At 42.0% G+C, this 22,450-nt stretch overlaps 1 protein-coding gene across 4 annotated transcripts in view; it reads right to left on the bottom strand.

The window, feature by feature from the left end:
• Positions 1 to 22,450, bottom strand: part of erc2 (ELKS/RAB6-interacting/CAST family member 2) — a 48,420-nt gene that overhangs the window by 4,580 nt on the left and 21,390 nt on the right. For 3 of the 4 annotated variants that reach the window (XM_050038945.1, XM_050038947.1, XM_050038946.1), the window contains 12 exons: positions 22,100 to 22,174; positions 19,314 to 19,469; positions 18,217 to 18,384; positions 16,913 to 17,080; positions 15,809 to 15,946; positions 14,608 to 14,748; positions 13,537 to 13,677; positions 11,863 to 11,898; positions 8,802 to 9,004; positions 3,127 to 3,238; positions 2,203 to 2,363; positions 1,285 to 1,432 (listed from right to left, as the gene is read on the bottom strand). In XM_050038945.1, coding sequence (XP_049894902.1) covers positions 1,285 to 1,432; positions 2,203 to 2,363; positions 3,127 to 3,238; positions 8,802 to 9,004; positions 11,863 to 11,898; positions 13,537 to 13,677; positions 14,608 to 14,748; positions 15,809 to 15,946; positions 16,913 to 17,080; positions 18,217 to 18,384; positions 19,314 to 19,469; positions 22,100 to 22,174 — 1,647 coding nt within the window. The remainder of the gene's footprint in view (positions 1 to 1,284; positions 1,433 to 2,202; positions 2,364 to 3,126; positions 3,239 to 8,801; positions 9,005 to 11,862; positions 11,899 to 13,536; positions 13,678 to 14,607; positions 14,749 to 15,808; positions 15,947 to 16,912; positions 17,081 to 18,216; positions 18,385 to 19,313; positions 19,470 to 22,099; positions 22,175 to 22,450) is intronic. The other variant, XM_050038948.1, reaches the window with a different exon arrangement.

The following is a 22,450-nucleotide window of genomic DNA, read 5'->3' as shown; positions in this document are numbered from 1 at the left end:
CACACAACTCATACGCTCTGATTTAAGCAGCCCCTTTAAATAAGAAGACTGATACCACTCTGTACACTACATACAAAGCTACAGTCGGCAGCTGATTAGCTTAGCTTAGCATAATGACTGCAAACGGGAAAACAGCTAGTATGACTCTGTCCAAAGGTGACAAAATCCACATCCAGCATCTCTAAAGCTCAATAATTAACATCTTATATTGGTATGAAGTGACTTCCTGCCTCTCTGCTGTTTCAGCGGACTCCACTCATTCAAGTCTTTATGCTAAGCAAAGAAAACCGTCTCTTATAGTTTATTTACTGTATAGATATGAGACTGGTGTAGTTCAACTCATCTAACTCTAAAGTAAGCGTATTTCCCAAAATGTTGAACTGGTCCATGTTGATGTGAGTCTACGTATAACCACTCTTTCTCTTTACAAATGCACTTTCCTTTCATTATGTAAAGTTTGTTATCAGGTTCAGGCTGCTATTCAATGTCATGTTAAGTGTAAATTGATTACACAAGCAGCTACACATGTGAGTCATGTCAAATAACAATTAGTAGTATATGTTACATTTTATGGAGGTCTGACAATCAACATCTTCAAAATAATTTCTCAAGGCTGATAGGGCACCTTACAGAGACACAAGAGGCCATCCTGTCCCTGCCTGAATTCCTGCTGTATTACTCATACTAGAGCCTTTAATTTCAAGTGAGACTCAAGCCAAAGACTTGAGGCTTGACTTGGCTGCTGCGAGACTTCACTTACTTGAGACTTGACTCCTTGAAGACCTGACATGACTTGAGGCTTGAAAGCAAAAACATTTAAGACTCAAGTTTGGACGTGGTAAACACACCTTGAATATTACATTATCAGGCCTATGCACTGCATGGATTTGACCTCAGCTATGCAAATGAGCACAGCTTTGATAGCAAACTATCAAAGCTCAAATGAAATGTCATGTTAATGGCCAGAGAAGAGTTGCAATTGACTTGCAATTTGCAAATGGGAACTTGTAGATTGACTTGGACCTGTGTGGATGACTTGAGACTTGACTTGCCCATAAAAACAGCTCTGACTCATACATATTTGAAATGAGACACACTTGGGGGAAAAAAACTGAGCTAGCAAAGAGGATCAGTGACCATGCGTGTGCACCACCCCCTGTAGATGAAATGGAAAAAATGGCTAGTTGCCTTGTGCAGCAACATTTTTCTTTTTGATTAACGTTGCCTTGGCAACCAGCTACAGAGCAGACAGAAATTTCCTTGACATTGTGCTGCAGTACTAACGTGTTGTTTGAGCTGGTGCATCAGTTTGTCCCGCTCCCTCTTGAGGGCCAGCACCTCCTCCTGGGTCTTCTTTTTATTGGAGGCAGACAGTTCAAGCAGTGCAATATTAGCATCTTTCTCACTGATGGCTGCCAGCAGAGCTTGTTGCCTGAGAAAGAAAAACAACATTATGTCATCAGTACTTATATTCAATAAAAACAGAAAGAACATTAAAGGTATGTAGGTAGGTACTTAAGATATATAGATCACACTGCATCAATTTAATTTAACCACTTCAATATCAGATGCTGTTTCAGTGGAGGTTAAACTACTTATGGCTGTGATCCAGCTTCAGGAGCCAGATGATGATCAATGACAAAAGTCAAGTCACTCAAAAATCTGATTGTTCTCCTGCACACGATGGAAGGAAATCAGCCTCACAATTTGAATTCAGGGTTCAGTCAGATTACTTTAAATACAGTCAGTCACCAAATACAAATTACATGGCTTTTTTTTCTTATTGGAAACGTAACCTATTGGATTACAGAAACATGTAAGCTAATCTAAGCACTTTTGGAAATTAAACATTAAAAATGCTGCACTATATACTGACAAAGATGGACACAGCCACAAAAATTTGAATTCCATAAATAAAAAGACTGCTGCTGCCTGAACCCTGCATCTTGATCGAACCTGCGGCTGCTGCAACAAGGACATAGCCTTTTGTACATGGGGCATCTGCTCTACCCATTGAGCCACTGGGCGCCCCACATACATTGTTTCTAACCTCAAATGTTTACAAATTTGGTAGATAGTTTGGGGAGAATTTCTGTGTCCACACAAGAAATGAATCCATGCCATAGCCAGAAACACACCAAGAGAAGTGAAATTTTGGGCTGTGGTTGTGAGGCTGATATCAAATGTCATGATGGCACTAACTTCATCTCCAGTATCTCCTCCAGCTGTTTCCTGCGCTCCTGTCTCATGTTGGTTAGGTGGCCGTCCCTCTCCTGCAGCGACTGCTGTGTGGAGGAGAGACGCTGCTTGGTGGAATCCAGCTCCTGCCTCGTCCTCTCCAGCGTGTTCATCAGCTCCTCCAACTGTGTTATAAGGGAGCGCACACCAAATGTATAAATAAGACACAGAGACACAGACCTGTCCAGACATTGTTCATTAATAAAGTGTTAAACCATATTGCAGGTCAATACACATCTAAAACTAATGAAGTCTAATTCAACAGTCCCACAACAGGGGTGGAGCCAGATGCTGTAAACATCCAGGGCTCAGTCCAAACTGAGGGGGATCGGAGGGCATGCTGCCCCAGGGAGAAGCAGCTGTATGCATTATTTTTGAAGCCATTACAGATAATAGAGTTAATAACTTTATTAACTAGCCCCTGACCTCCTGTCATTTTGCAAAAGTAGCCTCCGGGCAAAGCAAGTTAAGTGTTAAGTGTTACTATTTATAAGTTATATAACATAGCTAGGGTGGGAATTCAGTGTAAATAGCATCACTGATCTTGAAACCTATTTTTGTTCTACAACGCTGGAGTAGAGTTTACCTGCCAAATGTGCTACTTTTGATCCCATGCCATAATAATCTGGGCTGCTCTAACTGCAAAGAAAGATCCCCAACAATGCCAAGTAAATTTGGTTTTCAATACTCAGAACTGAATATTAGGCCAACGGAAGAACACTGACTCAGTTATATTAGATTTCTTTAGGGAACAGCATAGATTTAGGACTTGTCAGAAAACATTCAGGGCTGGAACCCCAAAAGCTGCCCCTCTCCACCTCCGTCATACATTCAATCCTACCTTATAACTAACTGACAACTGTGTTTTTCTGAAGAGTTAATCCGCACCTTTAAGTGGTGGCCACTGTCCATGGAGGTGTCCTTACGAGAGTCCTTCTTGTCCCCTTGAGGTCCCAGTTTGATGTTCGAACCCTTCTTAGTTGAGTCTTTGCCTCCTTGTCTGTAAAACCATAGAAATATTAAAAGCATTTCCATGCCAATCATTTTTATGAACTCTACTCTGTTTGTTGCTGTACCATGAAATCTTTTGGAAATGTTTGATAGTTTTTATTTATACTGTTTTTATTCCTTTGATCTAATGGATTTAATTGGCATTACTTCCACTGCGCTCTTGGTTTTTGATCCTATTCTCACTTCATCTGCCTTGTTTGACTTTATTTTTTTCCCCTGAAAAGCACTTTGTAACAGTGTAAATAACATTTACTACTATTAAATTATTATAAAGAAATGCAAAATACATTCTTGAGGAAATAGTGTTACACAAGAAATAAGTGGAAGTGTGAGTAGAGCACAATATATTCCCATTAATCACAATACAAAACACGGAACACAAACAAAGTACAACTGCAGTGTAATGGAAAATCATGTTAGGAGCATTTTGAATGAACCTTTTTTCAAAATGGTACCAGTCATGAGATCACCAAGACAGCAACAACAAGGCATGAGGACCACAGATGAACTGATAGCTTCATGTTGACATGACACTGCTGTGATGACTCACAGGTTTCAAGCACCAGAGGTAGGGTAGATATAGGTAGAGATGGATTCTCGGTGGGGGGGAGGGGCATTACTTACCTGGGAGCTAGACTGCAGATGGGGAGAGGAGGAGGTGGAAGAGAAGGGGATGATGGGACAAGTAGAGGAGACATTGGAAGCAGCAGATGAGAGCACACAAAGGAAAAAGTAAAAAAAAAGAGACATTAGAACCAGAACATAAAGAAACAACCACAAAAAAACTAATAAAGAGCACCCAGAGGAGATCACAGTGTGTTCATTGTCAAACAACATGGGAGATCACAGAGGCGCCTGTGACATCCGCTGCTCTGCAGCCTGACGTAGCTAATGCAGGATGCACCTTCTCTGAAAACATGGAACCATGTGCATCTGCTGCCAAGCCTGTGAGTGGCAGACATGCAGTCAGACAGGCAAAAGTCAGCGGGGCAAAAGAAGGATAGGTCTGAGTGCCGAGCAAAAGGAGGGTAAGCCGACAGTGGTTTGACCGAGAGGAGTGAGCCAGTGATAGAATTAGTTATGGATGCAGGGTTGGTCAGACAGGAGAGACTCGACTGGACTGACACACGTCAAGATAGAGGGTTCAGTCCAGACCCTACCTACTACAGCACCTCACTCACAGAGCGCGTGTAGACCTGGAGCACAGCAGCTCTATTCATGCAGGCCACTAGGCTGATCATTTCCCTTAGTGTCTGGTAGAGCAAGCTAGGCAGGGCGGGGTGGGGGCAGGGCGGGGTGGGGGCAGGGTGGGAGCGAGAGCAGGAAGGTGGGCACCAGGAAAGACCACTAGAAGAGAGAGGGGCTGTCAGGTGATGTTACCGGGAGGATTAGAAGGTGAGAGTTACAGAGGGTGAGGGTGAGGTACAGTAGGGTGAGGTGGGCAGATGGGTGGATGGAATGAGCAAGGGAAGCGTGCTCATGGCAGGAGGAGGCCTCAGCTTCAAGGACAAAAACTTCCTACATAAAATTGAACAAACAGCTAACACCACAAAACTGCACAAAAAAGTGTGTGTGAAAATATCTCAATACAGGACACGGGGGAACAGAAAGTATAGTCAACTAAAATGGATGAAAAAGCAAGAGCAGGTGGGGAAATCACAACAAGAAAACTGCTACTAATGCAAAATATGGTGTAGTATTTACAGTACTACTACTACATATCTAACACCAGTATAAAGTTACATCTACTGTTCAGGAAATCAAAGGAACACCACAGAATACATAAGCACCTGGACTTAAATTGCAAATTTATGATCTGAAGCTTTGTGGAAGTGGAAATAGACAAATTTTATGCTTCAATTTATGATATAAATTTTAATTGCACAATGTAATGTCTGCAGAATAAAGACACCATCAGCATTTATATTAGACACTATGCATCAGTCTACCGCTGAGTATGATGTACTGAGAAAATGAAGACTTGATTTACAGCACAAAGGAAGTGCATCGACCATTGCACAACTAAAACAGGAAGAGTTTTTGTTTTCCCTGACTGCTGAGTGAACTCAAGTTCCCTTCATAGACTGAAAATAATGCATGTAGCCACGTCACCAATTGGTTTGTGGACTCAAGTTTTGCATTTTGGCCGTTGCCATCTTGAATTAGGAGCCAGTAGTGACCATATTTGGACAGAGCCATCGTACAGGTGTTGGAAAATTAACTTGATAACCTCTGTGCCACATCAGTTTCCAACAGGATATCAGGAACTCTAATATCTTTTGAATCACAGAAACTTGGCTCAACACGAGACCATTAAACCAAGTGACACTTTTCTATATGTCGATCTGACGGACCAGAGGACTCTGGCGAGAGAAGGAGAGGAGCCGAGAGCTTTACACTGAATAGAGACTGGTGTGACAGTAGGAATGTGAGGTACTGTCCTGCTGTGGATCACTGCTATATGCCGTTCAGAGGCAGCTGCAAAGGGGCGCTGCCCATGTTTGGGAGGAGCCACCATGCCATCAGAACTAGAAGAAGACGTTGAAAAGTTGTCTGTTTCCACTTTAAACTTGTTTTGAATTTTATGTTAACCCTGATCATTTTAAGCCACATGTGCAATTAATTATCCTCCATGACGTGGTGCTTTAATTTGCTGATCTGTAAGGTGACTTTTCTACAACAAAATCTTTGTTGACTTCATTCCCCATTCTGTCATTAGTGCAGACATTAATGGCTTTTAATGCCACATGCGGATTTAAAAAATAAACATGCAGCATAAACTCTCTCTCTCACTCACACACAGACACACACTCTTACAGTCCAATGAAAAACACATACTACTGAGCAAACACATGCTAAAGAAATAAAAGCTAACGTGAATCCAGTGATCTTTGTATCATGTGTACGGTTACAGCAACAACACCACCACAGACTAATAACAGAGCCCGTCACTGTGATACAAAGATATGTGAATCCTTCAGACAGCAGGCAGACCCAGGCACACGGGTGAAACCAGATGCAGTTGCAGCAGTCGCAGTCGGAGACTTTAACCACGCAGCCGAGCTGAAGTGCCAGGGCAGAGCACTCACTTTCCCAGGAAATCCCACACCATGCCCCCTATCTGCTGGGGGGCAGCAGACACAGAAGGGAGCGGGTCAGGGGGAGCTCTGCCACCGGGACGAGGGGTGGGGCGAGGGGCAGAGGGAGGGGGGCTGGTGTCGGGGGGGGGGCACAACAAAAAAGGAGTTGCGTGGGAAATGGTGGAGAGGTTTCAAAAACAGAATCGGATTCAGGAAAGAATTTGGGAAAAGGGAGGTTGGAGATCGAAGGTGGAAATGATTAATGGCAGAGGGTGAAGAGAAAGACAGGTGGGCATGAAACAGAAGATAGAAAGGGGAAAGAGGCAGAAAAAAAGTGGGTAAAAATGGCAAAAAAGGGACAAGAACAATTAATCAAACACCACTAAAAAATTAGCATGACACAGAAACAAAATGGCCCCTGCTACAAGCTGGTGGGAAGAAAAAATATATTTTAATGCTAAGTGGTGGGACCGGGACTCTTAAGCGTCAGGGGCGAGGGGCTGTCACTGGCAGACAGTGCTCATGTGTCGTTCTCATGCAGTCCATCCAATCTTTGTGTCATCAGTATAAATTCCCGTCCAGGTGAACGACGATGGTCTCCTCCATCAGCCGCACCGAAGCCAAAAGCTGCTTTCAGCGTGGAAGCTCTGTACCGCACTGAGAGGTGAGCCAAGAGCTGATGAGGCCACCAGCTTTATTTATGTGGTCCATTAGCTGAAATCAGTTTGACCTCCTCCATTAAGGGGGTGACTGAGTGGCACTTTGTGTTCTAATTTCACATCTAACATAGCGTCACAACTTTTACAAAGAGCCTCCTGTGTGTATCTCAGCATGCAGCTGGGACTAGTGTGCATCCAAAGGTGTATTTCTGAGTGCATTGTACATGTCCACGACTGGATCCAGAGCAAGACACTGTGCTGACATAAACTCAAGACATCACACTTGTACACAACCATGAAAGTACATCATACAAAGACACATGGAAGTTCACTTACAACATGAAGAACATAGAAGAGGGCACTTTAAAGTTGGCAAAGTACTATTGACTATTTGAACTTTGAAAGCTGAAATTCCAGGGGGAGCATAAATTGCTCATAGACTTAGAGGACAAACAGTAACATAATTTACCGTTTGTACTGTGCCTTGTACCACCTTGAACCTTGAACCATTGTATCTAGACATGATTCAACCTGATTACATTTACACCTGGAATAGACAGTGTCCATATTGAGATCCAAACGTAGTGCAAATGGGCCCTGTTTTTAAAAATTACCACTACATACGGTGCACATCATGATGTTGTCTGCATCTTCAGAGCCAATATTGGCGTAAAAATAAAACAAATATTAAAAAAAATCTTTTGCTGGTCTAAGGCTTTCTTTGTCATATATGTCTGAGCCAGTCAGGAAGATTTTGAAGGCAACAGTGAGGTCAACAAGGATGAAACAGGCAGTGATCAACAGGAAGTACAGATTACAGATGAGAGACACAACACAGTAGTGTTAGCATCAGATCAGAGAGAGACCACGTCCCAGCAGCTTTAGCATCAAGTGACAGACAGCCACTGCTGCTGTCTCACTCTTTGGGAACAGTCACGTTGGATTACGTATTTCCACCTATGATATTGTTTTTTATGTGACCTGAAAAACACACTTGCATTTACACTTGTGTTCAATGTGGTCATAGAGCATCCCAGACCACCTGATGAGAGTACAATCTGTCCTCAAAGCATTTTAGGTGAGTCTACACCTGTACTTTAATGTGGTCAAGCACTATCCGATTGCAATCCGATCACCCAAAACACATTTTAATTCAAGGTGTAAAAGGGGGCAGAGTGATAACAACAGCTCTTCTTCCAATCAAATTTGAATTAACTTATTGTAAGGCGCGTTAAACATACGCAAATGCAGAATTATTGTAATGTCATATGTAACAAATTTGCTGATATATCAAATAGATATACTAGAGCTGCACCATATGAGGAAATATGTGAAATATGACAATGTTGTTGAATATTGTGGTGACAATAAAGCTGCGATAAATAAGCAGGTATTAAATAGTATTCTACAACAAACTGTTTGTTGAATAAAAAATATGAAAGGAAATTATTTCCAACATTCCTCTATTAACCAAATAGCACACTGAACTGAACACAAAGGGCACCAATAAAAAACAAATGATAGGTATATCTTAAAGTTCAGTTTTCTACTGATACTCTTTCAGCTAACTCAAAAATCCATCAGTGCCATATCGCAGTCTTTCACGACATGTTTATCACGCAAGTTGACATTGCAATGATGATAAAAAAAATATATATATATACTGAGCAGCCGTAAAAAACACACATTGTTTCTATGTAGTTGACAATGTACTATACAGTGTAAGAAAAAAGTGAGCATTTACATTAGGGTAAACTGAAGGTTAAGATGTCTTTAAGTACTTAAACTTGTCTGGAAAGTCAGAGCGAATTACCTTTCCAACTCAGCGATCTTCTTGTCCTTGTCATTCTTTTCGGTCTCCACCTCTCGCAGGATGTCCAGGAGTCTCTCCACCTCTGTCTGAGCCTTGTTGGCCTCGTCCTTGTAGTAGCTCACCTCCTTCTCCAGCAGCTTCACCCTGTCCACATACTCCGGGTTCCCCCTGGGGCCGGACTGCTGCTCCACCTCATGGGCCTTCTGCATCCACACATGCCAGGGGAAGACACAAACAAACAAACAAACATGCACACATGCACACACCCGAAGATACACTCAGTTAACATTATGACATCAACACGACCATGCAGCACAGAATGTTTTACTGCCCATGGAAGAGAGATACATACAGCACATTGCAGTCCATCAGTGTCTCATGTTAACTACTCCCCCTGCTCTCTGGTCTTTCTCTTTCTGAATGACTAAAGCAAAGTACAATGTTGTGGACAAGGGCATCATTACTGGTGCTGGCTCATTAGCTTTAACAGAGCTATTATTTAGCTCTATTTAACGGCCCTCTGAGACTCCCAGTCACTCCGCACACTTGGTGAGTATGCAGAATACAGGACTGTGTATGTGTGTTTGTGCAGCACTTTAACAATCAAAAACAAATTAGTGGCAGTGAGATGCTAAATCATGACCCTGTCTCTGTGGTTATCTGTCACAAACTAATCAGAGCTCTCCTTACTGGTCAATATGGACTAATCTCACTGTTATTGCAACAGTTTGTAACTCTCCATGAAGTACATTACAGTGGTAGACATCACCCTTGAGACAATATGCAGCCACACATGTCAACACAGGTCGCAAAAAGTGCAAGAGTCAGACAGAGCCAGAGAGCATCCATCAAAACACTGCAGTGATCTCCAACCACGGCCGAAACCTCAGCTAACCGCACCACACTGAGACGAGAGGAAAGCGTGGCAACACTGACAGTGACAACATGCAACAAGGTCGACCAGTTCATGCAAACCCAACGAAGCTGCACAGTCTTTGTGATTGTCAGTCAAAAGAATGGAGGAACAGAAGCAACAGGGACCAAGTAACTCTGTCGGCTGACAGGAAGTTTCATATTTTAAGCATGAGGAGCGATGTTGGGATTTAATCTGTGGGAGATTTTTTCTCAGTGATCCACTCATCAATGTATATTAAAAACACTTTGTCAAAAATAACTTCAATGGACATTGAAATTAGGCTCAATTCAGCCCGTGGCATTACAAGTGGATTTCGGTCTATGTATTATGCTAAAGATGGGTTTTAATGATGCATTTGAGAGTTGTAGGTAATCCGCTTCATAATGGCTCTCTCCTATTTCATCTTCCTGATTTCATTCTGTGTTAATCTATCCTCTGTTTCTTAAATGTACTGTATTTGTGTATGACAGCATTGTGGAAAATTAACTACCTGAAAATAAACAACATGTTTTACACCTGCAATTTTACAGAGTTCCATAAAAACGTGTTTCAGTGATAAAAGTGAAAAAATATCAAATGTTGGTATCAGCTTGAAAAATCAATATCAGAGCATCCCTTGAAACTTTTTAAAGGTATACTATGCAGGATTTTCCTAAAAACAATGTATGGACTCATATTGAAGTAATCCCTCTCAATCATCACTTGTGACCCACTAGAATTATGTGGCGTGTATTTATCTAAAGAGACTCTGCCCTCTGCCTGTATTTTCTACTTTCTTCTTCTTCTTCATTTTGCTGGGTTTGGGATGTTTCTGGTAGCAAATGGACCAATATGCAGCATTCATCTAAGAGGAATCTACAAAAATTGTGGAAACGGCTGTGAAAAAATGCAAATATAGCAAGGCAAAATGTCAAGCGGAAAAAACTTGTTCCAAAACAAAAGCGAATCTGGGGTTGGCTTTCACTTTTACTGGCGAGCACTGAAGGACAGGATGAAGGGCAACATGGCCTGTTTTCTAGTTGGAGCTGCGCCTCGTTTTCAAACTGTATGGTTTGACTAAAATGAACAATGACAGCAATATAGTCCACGATGAGCAGCGCTAAAATCAACCTGCGTAGTTGTCCCTCCATTGTGACATTAGAAAGTGTCACATTTATCTTGCAAGTGTTCTCTTCTTCAACGTTTTGTTTACTTCCTGGATTTTCCCGCATGGAAATTCTGACCAATCAAGAGCAGATTTCTTGCAAAGGCATTTTTATCTGGTCCAACTGTAAATTATGCCGTGAGAACACAAACCAACTCCAGGCAATTATGCAGCTTTGTAACAAAATTAGTCCCTGATACAGACCAAAACAAGACAACTCTATGTCTGAAAGCACCCTTGGTTAGCGCGTGACAAAAAAATATAATGTTCCTACAACAGCACAGTAGCTAGCAGTGTACATATAAGCAGTATAGAAAGGAGAAGCCAAGTATGAATGTTGCGTTTAAAAACAGTAACCAACAATTCCTGCATAGTATACCTTTAAAATAAACAGTTAAATCTTCTTCCATTATTTTTTATCAGTAAAACAGTAGTAGAATGTAAACACAACACACGTTTTAATCCAGTTGGTTCAGCTGTAACAAACATACAGCCCGGTCTTGCAGAATTGTTACAGGCGATTATGATGATGGGAATTGGGTTTTAAAAGTCCGATTGTTGACTTTTTTAAATTCTTGCAATGAAAATAAGTGTGTAGAGCTTTTTTTCACTTATGTGCAAAAAAAGAGAAAACTGTGGTTAAACAAACTAGTCACAGATTGACCAACTACAGAGCCACAATTTAAAAACTTGAGAATATAGAGATATGCTGTGTAATTCCACCTGACCAAATTACTTAAAACACTGTATGTGTAGCACCAGTTTCACCACAAACACAAACAGTTGCAGAATGAGTACGTCGCACAGGACTCTGAGTGCAGTAAAGCTCATTGTATCAGTACAGTGCGATGAGCAACATGCATCTGGGTGGCTCGGTGGGTGAAAGCAAAACCTGTGCTGGGGGGGACTGGCATGATCACCATCTAGCATGTTTCAAAGAAGTTCTCAGTGGTCCTCATGCTTTCAATATGTGCCTCAGAGAGCTCAAGAGAGGGACTTACAGGATTGTTCATGTGACTGAATAGCTGCTCAGCTTGCTACATTGCAAACGGAGGGGTTGAGGAAGGGAGTGGGGCGGGAGAGCAAGTGTTAGGATTTCGTTTGAGCCAGAGGAGAGAACAGCAGGATCAGACATGTTACAAATCATGTTTGACAGAGCAGTAACATAGTCTCAGTACAACACATGTTGTTACAGGTCAAGGGCAACACATCACGGACAAATGTGGAGGAACAGACACGGGGATAGTCTGTGGATTATGGAGGAGGCGGAGGGGGGGTATTTAATGGACTGTCTGCTCCCTGCAGCAGACTAACAAAGCAGTGCAGCCCGTTACAGGAGAGGAAGCATGATGGGAGCCATTATCCTAATTAACTGTGTTTTATATAAGGCAGGTTCACGTTTCTGGTTCAGTCCGGATTGCAGTGATACTAACAGAACGGGAATTAGCTTAATGAAGGATTACAGGTTTTCATAGTTTCACCTTTTTGTATATTAAGGCAAAAAGTGTGTTCTGTTGAGAAGTTTGAGATTAGTCATTCAGAATTATCCTCCATTAAAATAACACAGTGTAAGGCCTTAGCTGGAGAAATATATGAGCAGGGAAAGGAAAAACTATTTTAATTCTAAGAGCAAAAATAATATTCATAGTTTATAAGGTACTTAATAGTCTCCATCCAAGTGATCCCATGACTCACAGTTAGCTAATTCTTTTCTTCACAGTGGACACACAGGCTTTGGTTTTTTTTTAATCTGCAGTTCAGTGCAATTAATGAGGGACATCTCTCCAGTCCTCATTCAGGGCAGAGAAGCTCTCCACAGTTCAGCCAAAGTTCACATTTATCATAAAGAATTCAAATGTTTTGGTGACAGTGAAGATATTTTCTTTCATGTTTGAAATGCATAATAATAACTGAATAATGCTTTCAATTTAGTTTGTTTCTTTTCTGTTGTATTTGTTAATTCTGTACTTCTGCAGCCACAGGGTAGAGTTATAGGGCATAACTATTAAGTAGATATTGTAAAGACCCAAGCCAGACAAGTTGATACACTAAGTCTTCTCTGCGTTTTTGATTAGATGTATGTGGATTGGATTTTGGCCCGATGGCCTAGAAGACGGTTCATTCTTTCACTGCCTTTTAAGATGCCTCAACATCTTTAAAAAAACTGGGAAGGGTCATACAAACTATATCTGATATTATCTCTGCTGAGCTGCCTGTCTGCCCTCGGGCATTTATCCATGGACTACTTCCACCTGGATTAAGACTGTCAGGTGCAAATATAAAGATAATCACTTCAGGCTTAATAGTGTACTTCAACTGCTAGAAGAGTACTAAGACTACTGTGGTATCATGTTTGCTTTACTGAACTGTGGAGGGTTTTTTAGCCCTGAATTAGGACTGAAGATGTTTCGCTTTTTAACCACGGCAAATATGTTGATAGATTGATAAAGCTTTGAGTCCAGTACATCAAAACTGAGGGATGAAACATACTATATAACTGTTGTGTGGTAACTAGGGACAAACTTAAAAAAAACTCTTAATAACTTAAGCGCAATTTGTGAACTAGTTACATCTAATTATAAAATATAAATCTAGGTTCAAAATGACCTGTTTCAGAAAATCAAACCGACACATTAGCCTGATGAGTGACTCAGCACGGTGAAACGCACACCTACCTTCTGCAACTGCGTCTCCAACTTACTACACTCCTCTTTTTTCTGCTCGATGGCGATTTCCAGTGACTTGAGCTTTGAATCCTTCTTGAGGCCAGAGGACGCCAGGGATGAAGCATGTTCCTTTAAATCGATGAGACTGGACTGCAGGCGGACAGAGAGCACAGACAGTTAGCACAGGTTCAAACCAGGAGGCCTAACTGGGTCAAAGCACCAGGAGCGACAGCTTAAATGTCAACTGAAGGCCTACTGACAGAAAGAGATACAATATATGCTGCACAGTACAAAGTATTTTGTAGTCTGTACCAACATCAATGAAATTCAGTGATTCTCGATACCCAACTTAGTAAAAAAAAAAAAAAAACAATAAATCCTTTGTACTTAAACAAACACTCCTTTATTAAAAGCATATCCATTAAATTAAATTTAATAAAGATAATTTAATGTAATTTTATAAACAAAAAAACATATATTAATATGTAGCCTACACAATTTTAACATATTACTCCTCCACTGTGGATGGTTGCTCTTTGTGGTAGTCTATCTGTCCTGCTCCCCCTCCACTGTGATTGGACGACTGGGTAAAAAGTAACAGTGAGGAGCGCAGCGTTTTACCCAAAGTTGAACATTTTTCAACTCTCGGCGACCAGAAAAAACTCCATACCTGCAGTGCTCAGTGCAGAACAAAAACACAGTGCCCCACTATGATTGTAGCATAGTGTAAATACGGAGCAATCTCATCGCAAAGATTTTTTTAAAAACACGCTGGCCTTGCGAAAAAGCACTTTTTTATGCTAGTAAGTGTTCTTCCTTTGACATTCAACAACTGACTAAAACATACATAGGTGCATATGCTGCCCCATTAGGTTCAGAAAAATGCATCGGTATGGTTGAAAAACAAGTATCATCACATTTTAAGAATTTTGGTATCGACTTGGTACCGAAATGTTGGTTCTCATGACAACCCCACACTGTACAGCAGAGTAGCTACACATTATATGCAGCCATGTGGACACACGTCATACATCCTTACAGACTGAAGACAGCCTTTATGTCTCATTCATACTCACTGACCTCTTTCTCTGTTAATTCTATCTGCAGGCTGTTGACCTTCTCCTTCAGATCCTTGTTCTCCTTCTTGTAGGACTCCACTTCTTCCAGACGTTCTCTGTCTTCCCTCTCCCTTTGGTCCTTTAAACGCTCTATGATCCTCTCCTAAAACACACACACAGAATTAAAAGAATTACACTTAAAGAATGGTCTAAAGAGTCAACTTAGGAGTTTGAAAAGTCATTGCTGACTGTGAGCAATGAGACACATTTATCAAATGACTTTCTTGTACTTACAGTGAAGTGTAAGAGTAAGCTTTAAGAGCAGCTCTGAAGTGGCACCTTTAAGTTGTGAGAAATGTCATAAACAAAAAGCTTAAATTTGCGAGTGAGAGTAAATGTGAATGGTTATTACTTTTATCTTTGACATAAGGTAAAATCTCGAGAAATACACTTACTAGGTTTCTTACAGAGAGTTAGACGAGAAGATAGATACCAGCCATGTACACAGAGTTCTCATCAAACACTCGGCAAGAAAGCAAAAAGTCTATTTCCAGAAGACCTAACTTTTCCTTTAAAGGGGCTCTATGTCAGATTCAAAGCATATGAGTTGTCTGGATATGGCTCTCAACATGGAGGCGGCTGAGTCGGCGGCTGGCAGCTAATGGTGCCAACTCAATAAACAGCGATAAACTACAACAACAGTGCTGACAGAGCTATTGGTTTTAACTAGGGGTTAACCAGAGGATGCTACGCGTCTGTGACAACGCCATCCTGATATCTGCGGTAACTGGCTGTGTGAGAGCCATATGAGGGCTGTGCAAAGCAACAGCGATTAGCTAGGCAGTGGGATACACACATGCACTAACATGCATGCCTGGCTGGACCATCTTACCACAACAAACCACAGGGAAGCACAGACTACAGCACACAGAGGTAGCATGACTTCATTCTCTGGTCAGGACGCCATTACTCCTCTATATCTTCACATAGCAGACAGTGGTTTGCTGCTGTGTTAATGCTATGAATGCCTTTAAGTCCAAAATAAAAAAAATACATGCCCTTTATTGTACCTAATTCATGTCAGGTGCACAGATACCTACTGTATGCTCTCATCAAAATGACCTCCCAAAGTGGAAAAATGATTTAGTCATGCAGCAGCTGTTCCAATCCCAAACCGTGAACACTCACTGCATCCATCCTAATGCTACACTGCTGTACCGCACCTTCTCTGACAGTGCCTCCTCCAGCGTGGCCAGGGCAGTATCTGTGTTACTGGAGTCGGTCTGCAGAGACTTGACTCTGTCCTTTAGGTTCCCCAGCTGCTTGTCTTTGTCCCGCAGCTGCTCCTGCAGGTTCTCAATCTGACACAGGGAGGAGGAGAAGGAGAAGACCAGGAGGATGGTGTTGGCACAGGGGAGGGGGAAAAGCAAGAGAAGCAGGGAGAAGTATTTAAAGTTGGTGTAGCTGGACTTGCAGATTACAGTCTTTGAAGATTAATACACTCACAGACAACGTCATGTTCATAGTTTGAAATGTGCTAAGGCTTTACGACGAAACATTTTCCATTTCAAGAAACACATCAAAAACTGCCAGACTTTTAAAAACAGTTTGAAAAGTACATTAAGAAGTAGCGGGCAATAACAACCAAACTGCCATCTGTGAGAAAACAGGAATTGTGCATTAAGACTAGCGTAAAAACACAACTACTCTGAGTCTGTAAAATAGGTGTATTGATGTACTATACTATATTATATGATTGACACAACAGGGAAACAAAACCACAGCCACATCAGTCGAAAACAAAGATTTATAAATCACGAGAGATGACAGAGAGAGATAAAAGTGGATGGATGAGGGAGAGGAGGTGTGATAGAACCAGAGAGGAGAGAAAAAAACAAAGGGAATGGGTGAGAGAGGGAGTAACACTCTGAGAGTATTTATAGCACACACTCACACACACACACTAGAGCCAGTGAGGCAGAAATATCTTCTTGCTTGTCTTTCTATGGACACTTTCCCCCTGAGAGCAACAGAGACTCTCTCACTCTTAATGGAGAGAGTAACCACTCTGCTTTGTATTTTCACAGAATGACTGGTTTAGTCCAGGACACGAGAGTCTGACAAAACAACGCGCTCCACCGACACAGACCTCTGCCCACTCAGCACAGTTTGGTGAAACCAATAAATAATGTAAGCAAAATACTGTTAGTAAAACATTTGGACATTTTTTTCAACGTTTTCCTCAGTTTGTATTCCCACCTTTTAGCTTTCCTTTCATCTCTTTATACATCCTAAATGGCGAGGTTTTCTTTAACTCTGATTCTCACCTTCTTCTGCAGGACATTGATCTTCCTCTCTTTGACCTCCAGCATGTCCTTCATGTCCCTGATTTCTCCGGCGAGAGTGCCCTTTTCCTCCGTCAGGTCCTGCAGCTGCTTGGTTTTCTTGTTCAGGAAGGACTCTTTCTCCTCTAGCCGCAGACGTAGAGCATCCACCTGAAGCAGCCAGAAACACACACACTGTAGTGAGTCTGAATGAAGTAAACGTGATGATGTCGAAGGATTTGTTAAGATATGACAACTAGTCTTGAACACAGTGGACTTCCTTCTACCTAATTAATAATACTGGTACTTAATACAGCATACCTGGTAATTTGAATGCAATTATTTCACCTGGTGGAGTGTGTGTGTTTTGTTTGTGTTTGTAAGGTCATGACTTTGTGTTTCGTTAAAGGATTGTCAGATAGTGTATGCAAACATGCTCGCCAGCACAAGTGAAAGTAAAAGCCAACCCCAGATTCACTTCTCCTTGTTGTTTCGGAGCTGTGTCTCTTGGATTCCTGCTGCTAACGGTCTGGCACCTGGTCGCTAGATTTTTATAAAGCCCTGACCTCACCTGAGAACATCACCACACTAATAAACCGGACACAGGAAATGAGAAGAAAATAAGAAAATACAGGCAGAGGGCAGAGTCTCTGCAGAAAAGTACACCACCACACACTGAGAGTGGGTCATAAGTGATGACTGAGAGTGATTACTTCTGTATGAGTGGAAAATCCTGCATAGTGCATATTTAAGGTAGTTCTCGAAGTATCTGAAATTGCTGTCAGTAAAACAAATAAAAAAATAAAACAATCTTACATAATGTGGACTTGACTGTGACTGAGTAAAAAGGAGTTATTAGATACACACAATTTGCACCCCTAAAACTGTTATGACTTTAGCTTTCAAGAATTTATCTGTCTTAACTTAATCTCCACGCAGCTGCGAAGGAAGACGGGTGCTGAGCGAGTATTTATTAGTGTGGTGATGATCCTCAGTTCACGCACGCACGTCCACAGTTATTTATTTTCCAGTGCAGCTATTTGATGTTTTTGATGTTTATTAGATGTGCTGTGACAGTACATTGTGCATTACCGTTTCTTTGGCAGTGCTCTGGGTCACAGTTAGTTTGAAGTCCAAAAGTAAATAAAGTGCTGATATGACTTACAGTAATAAGCCCCAGGCTCAGGGCGAGCCTATTATTTGCTCAGTGTGGCTCAGAGTATGAAAATGTTTGTGAGGCAGTGTATTGTTAGGCTGATTTACTGTGTGTGTACACACAAGTTAAGGTTTTTCTTTTTTTTCATTACCTCTGTTTGCAGGATGGCAGCACGTTGCTCCTTGGCAGTGAGAGACTCTTTGAGCACCTCGATATGCTGTTTGCAGTCTGAGTTCTGGTTGTTGAGGGTCTCTAGTTTTGTCTGCAGAGCCAGCAGCTCCGACTCCTTCTTCGACAACTCCTGCTTCAGCTGGTCAATCTACGGACATGTGAAACAACCATTTACATGAGCAATTTAATGTTCTACCATCACAGTGTGTGTGTGTGTATGTGTGTGCGACGGAGATAAAGAGTGGGAAACCTCTTTTTTCCCCAAACAGCAAGCTCCAGTAGTCAACACGGCTTTTGCACTATTTTCATCAACGCACTCTCTCATTAAAAATGCATTTGGGACTGACTCCCCTGCATTCATCATATATTATACATCATCTCTATTCATGATTGATGAAAAGAGTTCTAAAAATAGAATAACAAAACTGTGGCTGGTGTACGCCTGGTCGACTAACGAGAGGAGCGGTATGTAAACACCGAGTCAAAGCTCCGCAGAGACACATGAGAGCAGTGGACACATACACCGCGATGCAATCACAGATTTCAGGTAGCTCTGCTGTTGTCGTGATGGTGTAGCTCCACTACTTCAACACAAGCTATCATGTGTGCATGAAGGGTGGGGTGAAAACACTGAGTTGCCTGAAAACAAAAGCAGGTGAAGTCGGTTTAATAAAAACTAATCTATCAGTCTGACTGAGCAGGCTCACTGTTTTAACATAATGTAAATTACAGTTGTCTGTCCCAATCGCTGGCAGCAGAACAATAAAGTAACTAGCTTTAATACATAATTAAGGAAGAAAAGTTAAGTATTTTATCATGCACCGGCATGCACATGCTGATTTTGCCTTTTTTTGGTGCTCTTGACTCTGAGGTCTTTGAAAAAACCAGCAGAGAAGCACCTCTCAGATAGGTGCCAACAGGACACTTTGCTGATGACACTAAATGCTAAAGCAGCTAATTTAAGAGACACGTCAGCTTTATTTAGTATTCTCCTCTCTGCACAGGTCTATCCACACACTCAGTCGTGTCATATATTCGCAGAATCTGTTTTTCGTGTGTAGTGCAGACGGTATGTACCTTGGTCTTCATAAACTTAGAGTGGTTCTTGTAGACCTCCATCTGTTTGATCTCCTCCTCTCTGTCCTCTGTGTTCAGTAAGCCGTTCGCCTTCAGCATTTGGATCTCATCCTCCAGATCCCGAATGTTGCGCTCCAGAGAGGCAATTTTGGTGTCCTGCACACAAACATGCAGAATAGACACACCTCAAAACCCTGACTGGCATGTCCACAAGTTGCATGCTGCAAATGAACCTGAGCTAGAGACGAGAGTCCAGAACACACAGAAAGACCGACAAAAACTAAAAAAGGTATAGAGAGACTAAGAGAGTGAGACAGAAAGAGAGAGATGTAGCGAGATAAAGAGACTGGGAGAAGCTCTTTGGTGTGGCTGAGAGCAACTGCAGTATCTGTTGGTGAAATCAGAAGCTTTCTACCCAGCTCTTTGCAGCGGCTCAGAGGATTAATCACCATTGGGAAATATTGAGCACACATCCAGCACGGAGAGATCAGCCAGGACCGGAGAGAAACGTGCGGAGGGAGAGGAAGAAAAGTAACAAGCCGTAGCTTTTTGCCGTAGTTGCTTGCAGATCAATGCAGGATCCAGTCTCTGGACTGCGACTGTGAGTGCAGCTTTAGCTTCACGGCTTTTTAAATAAATAATACAACGTCTTCAAGATTAGCCATGGTCCATCTCCCTCTCCAACAGAGCATAGAGCAACCTTGTTCCTTCCTGTCTTTCTCTCTTTTTGTGTCCCTCCTTCTCTCCTCCTAGTGGCTCTGAACTTATGAACTTGTGGCCGTTAGCAGGGTCAGTCACAGCCCGCTGCAGAGGAACATGGGAAATGTATCGTAATGAGGAATGATAGACTACCCGCAAAAGATCTGAGGGGTTAATGCATGAGCACTACACATGCTCTTCGCCCTGCTGCTGCTGCATCTCACCTCAGTCTCCGTGTTACGAGTCGAACATCAATGAACTAACATCGCTGCAATAGATACAAGACACCGTACCTTCAAAGGAGGGGGAATTTATTCCATCCACAAGTAATCACTGGTACATCGACCTGGTCAGTAAATCTTGTTCTCTATCTCTCTTTCCCTGCCTCTGTGTGTCTCTCTTTCGATCTATCTCCCTGCATACTGGCCTCTCGCTGTCATAAACAACCACACCTGTTTCCATGGTAGCAGCAGGCAGGCTATATACTGTGCACTGTCTCTGGTGAGTGAGGAGGAGAGGGCGGGAGGGATGTAGGGGAGACAGGGAGGGAGGATTATTTGTGCTTCAGCATCAGCATCAACACAGCAGAGGGAAAGAAGCGAGGGGAGAGATGCAGGGTCTTCCTGCACAGCACAGGAGGAGGAGGAGGAGGAGGAGGAGGAGGAGGAGGCGGGTCTTCCCCTCGCTCTGTATGCAAATCAACAGGATCCCAGAGCACAGATGTCACATGACCACGCCGGGGGAAGGCTGGGGCCTGCACAGCGCCGATCCAGCCGAGTGAGAGGGGCTGTGTCAGCTCGGCGATGATGTCATGATTTATTTTGAGGAAGTGATGTCAGGCCTCTGCAGTGAGGCTGGTGGAGTCTACAGCGGTATAACACTTGTTGTACAGTTCAGCAGCACAACAACTGTTGATCTAAATAGACATTTTTATATAAGCATATGTGCGTGTTATATATTTGCACATTACAGCTGCATCGGTTTTAAAGAAAGCAGTATGGAATAATGTAAAATACCATTTGCTTGAGCTGAAGGCTAAAGGCAGTCACACTTGATGGTGACGGATGGGTGGGGTCTCTAAAACTGCAGTTTATCTTCTTAAATATTTTCTAATATGAATGTTTATCCCAATATTTAAATGGCCCCTGAAGCTTTAAAGTTACATAAATCATTACACACACATTCTTTCTCTTCTGTTATATTTTGAGTGAATCATTCAAGACCTGCAAATCATTTTAAGACCTGCAGGACCAACATACATCAAAAAGAAAATCCTAATTATATACTGCATTAATTGATACACATTTTGCTATAATTCAGTTTGGCATTTTTGGTCCCTTCAAAAACTTTGAGTGGAAATTTCAAACAAAGCTCTGCAGTTTTAAACAATGCACATCTGCACAAAAATAAGCCGAGATAATGGACGTGCAGTCTGTGTTGTTGAAGAGTTAATTACTGAAATTAAATACGCCATCGTTGCTCACGAAACAAGTGTGATGCAGCTCGGCCCGACCGGCTGCTGCGCGTCTACAGCGAGCCACGACAGCTGTAATGCTGAACAGTAATATTGATTCTTGTTGATGTTTACACAACTGCTTTGTGAGCTGATACACAGTGTGTCTGTCTGTGTGTGTGTGTGTGTGTGTGTGTGTGTGTGTGTGTGTGTGTGTGTGTGTGTGTGAGAGAGAGAGAGATAGAGAGATGTGTCAGTGTGTTTACTATTGACTCAGCTGCTGATGATCACAATAACAACAATAGATTCAGTGGAACACACAACAGCGCGGACCTCTGTTTACACATGCAGCAGTTTACATAATACAAGGCCTGTAAATGTCATGTGACACAAACATATAAATACAACATCTGTCTTTTAACATCTGGTTTTAGGCAGACTCTCCATGATTAGCATGGTTGCTTGTATAGTCAGAGTTAAAAAAAACCCTTCATATACAAAATGGAGGCTAGATAAGTTGAGTCGTTAATAACTCCATGAGGCATTATTTTGAGGAATAAGTAAAGATTTCTTCTTGATAATGGCTGTTGCATGTGGTTGCAGTCAGGCTGTATACTGTGAGTCAGGTTCTTACTTTCATCTCTATGATGGTCTGCAGGGCCTTGGTTTTGCTTGGATCCTGATGCAGCTGATTTCGTCTGTGCAGTTCCTTTTAAGAAAGACACAACATTATGTGGCACCAGCACAGCAGAGCCTGTTCACATCTCTACTGAAGGGATTATAAGACTAAAATAGACTCCCATCAAAAAATGCATAATAATAAAGTCTGTCTTAACACATGTCAAATGTTGAATGCAAATGATGAGCCCTGCAGTTTTCACTTCACACATTACATAACCAATATGCTACAATATGAGCCGCAGAAGAGAGCATATTGACTGTTAGAGACTCGACACTGCCCTCTAGTGACGACAAGCTAAAAAAA

This window comes from Epinephelus moara, chromosome 24 (genome assembly GCF_006386435.1).
Source record: "Epinephelus moara isolate mb chromosome 24, YSFRI_EMoa_1.0, whole genome shotgun sequence".
Taxonomy (NCBI): domain Eukaryota; kingdom Metazoa; phylum Chordata; class Actinopteri; order Perciformes; family Serranidae; genus Epinephelus; species Epinephelus moara.
Note: the sequence above shows the minus strand (reverse complement) of the source record. Positions and strands in the feature narration are given on the sequence as shown.